The sequence below is a fragment of the Pundamilia nyererei genome, unplaced genomic scaffold, assembly GCF_000239375.1.
Source record: "Pundamilia nyererei isolate P.nyererei 1_Seehausen unplaced genomic scaffold, PunNye1.0 scaffold00036, whole genome shotgun sequence".
In the NCBI taxonomy this organism is placed as follows: domain Eukaryota; kingdom Metazoa; phylum Chordata; class Actinopteri; order Cichliformes; family Cichlidae; genus Pundamilia; species Pundamilia nyererei.
The window spans coordinates 29,737-37,264 of NW_005187437.1; the positions used below are offsets into that span (position 1 = coordinate 29,737).

Consider the following 7,528-nt stretch of genomic DNA (forward strand, 5'->3'; position numbering starts at 1 on the left):
AACGCCCTTTGAACAGGGTGACATTTCTGGCAGAACTAGGCTCTTGCTGGGACGGGCAGCTTGCTGGTTGGGGTTGAGAGAAAGAAAACAGGACCTTACAAAAACAGGATAGTGTGAGACCCTGCATCGTGACCTACGAACTTCTAACCCCTGCGAGTCAATCGTACAGTTTGACCAGGAGCTGAATAACGCGACTGAAAAAAAAATCGCACAGTGTAAGCCCAGCTTAAGGGAAGATTCAGGGTCACCTGATCCAGCCCTAACCCTAATTAGCTTTATCAACGAGGAAAGTTAGAAGCCTAATTTTAAAAGTGAAGAAGAGAGTGTCTGTGCCCCAAATCTTGGAGCTGGTTCCACAGAAGACGGGCCGGGAAACTTAAGGATCTGCCTCTTATTATTGGTTTAGACACCATGTTTTTAAGTTTTTTTGGGGTCAAGTACAAAATCTCAGTTTTATCTGAAATTAGAAGCAGGAAATTCATTCAGGTCTTTATGTCTTTAAAAGATTCTTCCAATAAAGGCTCTGCCTTTCAACAATACTGCCTAAGGGAGGCATATCAAATGTAAACTTTATAGTTAAGCTTTCTGTCCCCATTTACACGAACAAATCGACTTAATAGAAAGATATGATTCAAACCACTGCAGCGGAGTGCCTTAATTCCTAGACTTTAAATAAACTAATCCTCTGCAGATGATTAGTTAGCTGTTTTACAATTACTCTTTAAAGGATTTTTGGTGAATGGGAGTTGAAGATTGGCTCGGCAAATGGTGTAAGTACTGCCACCTTAAAGGCCTGTCGTATGTAGCCCATTAACGGGGATAAACAGAGAGCAATACTCATCTACCCTTTGATGTTGCCTACTAATGAGAAGTGATTACTGTGCTACTGAAACAAGGTCCCCCAGAAGAGACCATTTCTCATTCAAATTTATTTTACACTACATACTTCACTTTGGTTTTCAGCAACATAGGTACAAAGACTGATAGACATACGTATAATAATTTCTTGTATTTGTTTATTATACTTGTGTATACATGTTATAGTGTGTGCTTTCCTCTTGCACAGGTCCAAACTGATATTTTAATCTCAACAAAACTTTCACCATTATCATGTTCTCAACATGATTACAGACTACACTAAACCCCATCATTTCACTCTTCTCACATTAGTCGTCACTTCCACTGCATGTAGTCTGTGCCACGTGCCTTCATGTGCATGACTTCCTAATTATTATACTAATTGCTTATTAGAATCATCATCATCATCATCATTATTATTATTAGAAGTTACCATAATAGTCTTAGCAAACCTAAACTTTGCACTAAAAATAGTTTGAACTTTAACGTCTTACCTGCCAGCCAGTTCCTTGTCCAAGTATTTAGCAGCCAGTCTGGCACCATAGACTTCGGCCTGCAGTACTGCCATGTGCCTGCGAAGGGCCTCGTTTTCTTTCTTATATAGTCTGGTTTCTGCCTCCATTTTTGCCTCTGCTAATTTCTCCTTCTTACTGGCCTCGAGCTCCTGTTCCTAGAACAAACACATACATTGTAAGTACAAAATATTAACCTTTTTTTTTTTTTTTAAATGAATATTATGAAAATGTATTGTTAAATTTGCAAAAATTAATCATGATTAATTACAAATGTTATATGAGAAGGTTAAACTCTGATTTACATTCACATTAGTCTATGTAATTTTATGTAATTTGCAGAAAAATAACCATGAGAAAACTAGGTACACGGGGATAAACCACAGCTGACAGGCTGATCCCAATCTCACTAATAAATAGAAGATTCTTAATGTGGCATTTTTCAACAATTGTAAATTGAATCTATATCAAACTTTGGACTTGAGGGAGTATAGCACAGTGTTTGATAAGAGATTGCCTTATTGTTGAGGTTTTCAAACCTGTTGCTCATTGACAACTACTGTCCTCTGTTACCTTCCAGTTCAGGCACAATGCAGGCTGCGCTCTTTTGGATTTTTATTCCTGGCATGTGCTGGACCTGCTCGCCCAGTTTGGGGCTCACTGCAATGAGTTCTCCAGTTATCACTTGGTATCTATCACTACAGCCCACTTCCCCTGCTTATCCACCACTACTATGTCTGGCAGGATTTCTCAATATTATCCACTTCTTATATCCGCCAGTGGTACATACCATGGAGGAGCCACACTATCAGTTGTGGCTTGCTGATGAACTCATGGACCTTTGTGTTTTCATCCTGGACATTGGTTCTGGCACTCACTAGTCCTCAGCCACCTTCCATCCGCTTAGTATACAGTCTCAGGGTGCTGGACTTGGGGTAAGGCATCCTCCAAGTCTAGGTCACTAACGCATGATAAGACGCTTTCTTGTCTTGATGTCAGTGGCTTCTCTCTCTCTCAGGCCAGCTGATTATCCCAGCAGGGTATCTTGACGACTGGCAGGTGCTGACTGCCTGAATCTTGATCTTGTACTCTCTGCATGTATTTGATGACTGCAGCTTTCCTAGCAGCCTCCCATTTGTCTGTGGAATTCCCAGGCACTTGTAGCTGTCCTCGATGTCTGCAATGTTGCCTTCTGGTAGTGGAATTCCCTCAGTTCTGACTACCTTCCCTCTCTTTGTTGCCATCCGACTACACTTCTCCAGTTCGAATAACACTCTGATGATGCTGTAGATTCTAGTGATGTGGCTCAGTGAATCGATGTCTCGTTCACTCCTGGCACACACTTCCATGTAGAGGAGGTGGCTGACAATTGCTCCATTCCGTAGTTTGTCTGGTCTGGCTAAGGGAGTTCAGGCCTATGCAGAACAGCAGTAGTGACAGAGCATCTTCTTGTTTAATCTTGTACTTGATAATGCCTTTTGCTATTTGCTTGAAGTTGGCCTCTAGTGTTGTTCGCCACATCCCCATTGAGTTCCTGACAAAGGCTCTTAGGGTCCTATTGATCTTGTACAATTCTAGGGATTCCAGGACCCATGTGTGAGGCACTGAGTAGTAGGCTTTCTTGTAGTCAATCCAGGCAGTGCACAGGTTGGTCAGTCTGGTCTTACAGTCTATCTACCAGGAGCTGGTGTTTTGCCCATCTGTCCTTTCTTTTCCCTGCTCCATGTGGTGCTGAGGCAGGTTACTGACCAGCAGTTGAACGGGATTGGCCCGTTTTCAGTTAGCCATTCTGGGTTTGTTTGGTCCATTAGCAGCTGACTCATTTGTTAGTTTGCTAGATGGCTCATGGAGCACAGTTAGCTTCTGTATGTTAGACTCCTGGTCCCCTCCCCAGTCGGACCAGGAGTGATATGTTCTCGTTAAATTTCTGGCTGTCTAAGTGGTGTCCAAAAAGTTATTAAACTTAGAACAAGATCTTCCACTCCAGCTTATTAATGAGCCAAAGACCCAGACATGGTCTTAATTCATTCGAAAGCCTGATGGTTAGCCTTGTCCATGCAAGCTGGAAACCTCAAAAACAGTCTTATTTGTTGTTATCTATGGGCCTTACTCAGAGTTTCTGACTTCTCAGATGTTTTGATTTGGTACTCAGCTCAGCTAAAATAATTAGTGGGGGTGATTTTTGCATTGATGTAGATATTAAAAATGACAGCCTCAACAAGGCCAATTATTAGAAATAAGTGTCTTCTTTCAAAAAATAAAAGAACGCACTCAACACTTAGTCTTACTCTAGATCTTATTATGATATATGGCAAAGCAAATGAACATTAACAGTATTCCCTGAACACCATTTTTTGTCTGATCATTTCTTAAATTTACAACAGTGGATTACACAGCAGTAATGAATTGATTTCATGACACTTGTTTATAGTGTCACAGCTTCACTGCATAAAATGCTGGATACTGTAGCTGCTCTGAAAAAGAAAACCTCAAATCAGAAGTACTTGACTCCTTGGTATAACTCTCAAACATGCACCTTAAAGTAGATAATTCATGGTCGGGAGAAGAAATGACATGTCACTAATTTAGAAGATCATCATTTAGCCTGAAAAAACTGGTCTTTACACTATTAAAAACAGTAGTTAAACCATTTTAACTACTTTAAAGTAGTTAAAATTGCCCATCACAGTACAGAAACTGCTTTAGTGAAGGTTACAAATGATCTTCTTATGGCCTCTGACAGTGGACTCATCTCTGTGCTCGTCCTGCTAGACCTTAGTGCAGCATTCAATACAGTTGTCCATAATGTTTTATTACCGCTATTAGAACATGCTGCAGGTACTAAAAGTACTATGCTGCAGTATTGTGAATCTCATCTGTATAATACACTCGAATTTCTTCATGTAAATGGAGAGACCTCTTCAAACACTAAGGTTAATTATGGAGTTCCACAGGGTTCAGTGCTAGGACCAATTCTTTTTATGTTTTACATGCTTCCCTTAGGCAGTATCATCAGAAGGCATAGCATATATTTTCACTGCTATGCAGATATCCAACTTTATCTATTCCTTAGGCCAGATAACACATACCAATTAGTTAAACTGTGGGAATGTCTTAAAGACAAAGACGTGGATGATACTAGTCTCCATCAGAGTATTATTGTGTGCAAATGTTAGATAGAAAGCAGAAAAAAGAAAAAGGCTATATAAAAACAGTTCATTTACCATTCCATTTGTGCAATATTAATTAAAAACATACTGTCTCAGAGTGACACTGAAAAACTAGTTCATGGACAACTATAATTCATTATTATCAGGATGTAGGGATGGGTACGGGTATCCGGTTCTGACATAAACGGTAGTAACCAGACCAAAAAGCGGTGCTTTATTTCGGTGTTTTGTTTTTTTTCCTGAGATATCATACACTTTGGATTCTAGCCAACCATTTTACCTTTCCAAGGATAGTAGGTGGGCCCAGGTACGTATGTTCTTTTAGAGCAGAGCTACAGATTAAAAATGCCCAAGGCGAAGTGGTCAAAAGTCTGGCTGTACTTCACAGCAAAAGATGCAAACTCAGCAGCCTGCAACAAGTGCTTTAAGGTGATACTGTGCAAAGGAGGTAACACCTCGAAGCTGACAACGAACTTGGCGATGCATAGCGTTTTTTTAAAAGCTGAGAAATGCACCGTATTTGATAGCTTGCTGCGAGACCTCACACCGAGCACATCTACTGCGGGTGTGGTGCCTGTTATCGGACCCGGAGCAACCTCCCCCAAAAACCCGAAGAGGAGAGTCCTGGCCGCTAGCCCTGCCGGTGCAGCAGAAATGATGACGGATGATGGCAGCAGCAGCCGTTCTTCTCTGCGTGAGTAGCTTAATGTTGTTCGTGTGTAATTTACGTTTAGTAGGTTAACCACATTAATAAATTAATGCACGTAAGGTGAACTGGCAAACAGCGTTGTAGTTACATGCGGCTGTCTTCTTGTTTGATGGCAGATACTCCCTTCACCCTGGCCAAAAAGGCTAAAATGACCAAAGAAAAAGTGGAAAACAGCTAAACATGAGAGGTTTTTGGACAAAGTTTGTGTTCTCCATTCTTTAAGCACCGGTTCGAGCACCGTTTAAGCACCGGCACCGTTTCAAAAGTACCGGTTTGGCACCGGTATCGGATAAAACCTAAACGATACCCATCCCTATCAGGATGTCTTAAAAACTCGCTGGAAAGCTTTCAGCTCATCTAAAATGCTGCAGCAAGAGTACTGACAGGTACTAGACAGACAGCATATTTCTCTTACACTGGCTTTTCTTCAATCCAGGATCAAATTTAAAATCCTTCTCATCACATTAAAGATCTTGAATAATCAGGCCCCATCTTATAGTACTAACCTGATAGTACCACATGACCCCATTACAGCACTTCACTCTTAGACTGCAGGATTACTTGTATATCATAGGGTATTTAAAATTAGAACGTGAGGCAAAACCTTCATCTCCCACGCCTCTCGACTTGGCACCGTTTGCCATGGCTTTTTGGGTTTTCCATTAGGTTACAGTACCTGGTATCAGGTACTTTCTAAGTAGGTACTAAAATGTTATCATTGTCACACTGCATGCCACTGATTGGTTGGTCAGCAGCATCACTCAATGAGTCATGAAAGTATCTTGATCACAAAAATTAAAACCACCATTTTTGAAACCCGGCAAGGGGGGTAAATGGCTATAAAAAACCCCCCAAAAAAAACAATGCCGTGGTCCCCAAGTCTGATGAAAAGCCACACACTGAGCAGCAGGTATGTTCTTGCCTCGATGTCCACCTTTGTTGTCCACACCCAGATGCGTTGCTATGACGACAAGCACGCACACTGGGTTATAATGGAAAACCAGGTGATCCAAGTTAGCTCGTGGTGATCTGTGGCAAGTCAATTAGTAGGTACTAATAGAAAAGGGGCTTTAAACTGAACAGTTTTGAACTGGTTTATTCTCCTGGCTTCTATCTCTGGGTTACCTCGCCAAGCAGCTGCCCAAGGCTCTGAGTCTTTGCTTGACAGTTTCTAAGGCCTCAGGACAACTTGCAGCATTTCTTAGGTACCCCTTTTTGCAGTTCCAATAGTTGCCAAGTTTCCTTTGTGCTGCCTTGAGCTTGCCTTTCTCAGTGAAGAATACTGCTCCTTGTGGTTGTTCATCATGTAGCCAAGCATTTCAGTGATCACTGCTGCTGCGGTGTAGATCAGCCAGCTGCTTTCAATAACCGTCGCATTAGGAATTGTCCATAATGCTGCTTTCACATCTTTTAGGAGAACTTCAGAGTTTATTTCAGGTAGTCGTAGTAATTGGACATGGAGGGTCCAGGTTTCCAGCGTAGCCATGATCCTCCATCTCCTCAGGTCAGCTGCTCGCACCTCCAACGCATTCAACACACCAGCTGTTCTTGGGGCTTGGTGGGTGGGAATACCACAGGGACATACCACTTTAGGTGTTTACCCATGAGTGTCTATGATCAATCATGACAGTCTGTGATTTCTACAATGGATGTGAGACAAATCCTACTGTGAAAGTGACTAAAGGTCAAGCTGCAGGCCTGATAACGTCCCTGTCTGTGTACTAAAAATGTGCCAATCGGCTAGTTGATGTTTTTACTTTATACGAGCAACTTTCACAAGAATGTGTTCCCACCTGTCTTAATACAGTCACTATTGTTACTATGCCACTAGATAACAATGCTGCTTATTGACTTCAGTATTTAACACATCTCCTAGCTAGAGGGGCACCTACACAGAAAGTAGTTTGCTTACAGCTTTGAAACTCACAGTTGATCACTGATTGCAGGCTTTGGTTCTTTGGCTAACTCTGATTTAGTTAACACCCTATCATATGTAAATCAACAAAAGCTTGCATTTTTCATTGGTAGTTAAGAACAGTTTAACTCGAGCCACTTTGATTGCATTGTCAGCAGTTATTTTAAGCATTGTCTCTGACCCTGATTCCCACACTCTGCAAATGGATACGGAACTTCCTTATAAACAAATGTTGAAAACGGCGCAGTCACACCACTTCTTTGACTTTAATTTTCGAAAGTCAAGCCCAACAACTGCATTTGCATTTTGAAGTATCCTTGGGCACATGATGCATGTAAAGAGTACAGTGTGTTGTGTGTGTGTG

General features: G+C 41.5%; 1 protein-coding gene across 1 annotated transcript in view; it reads right to left on the reverse strand.

Moving 5' to 3' along the window:
• Positions 1–7,528, reverse strand: part of gopc (golgi-associated PDZ and coiled-coil motif containing) — a 23,687-nt gene that overhangs the window by 5,885 nt on the left and 10,274 nt on the right. The window contains exon 3 of the mRNA XM_005730171.2: positions 1,353–1,528. Coding sequence (XP_005730228.1) covers positions 1,353–1,528 — 176 coding nt within the window. The remainder of the gene's footprint in view (positions 1–1,352; positions 1,529–7,528) is intronic.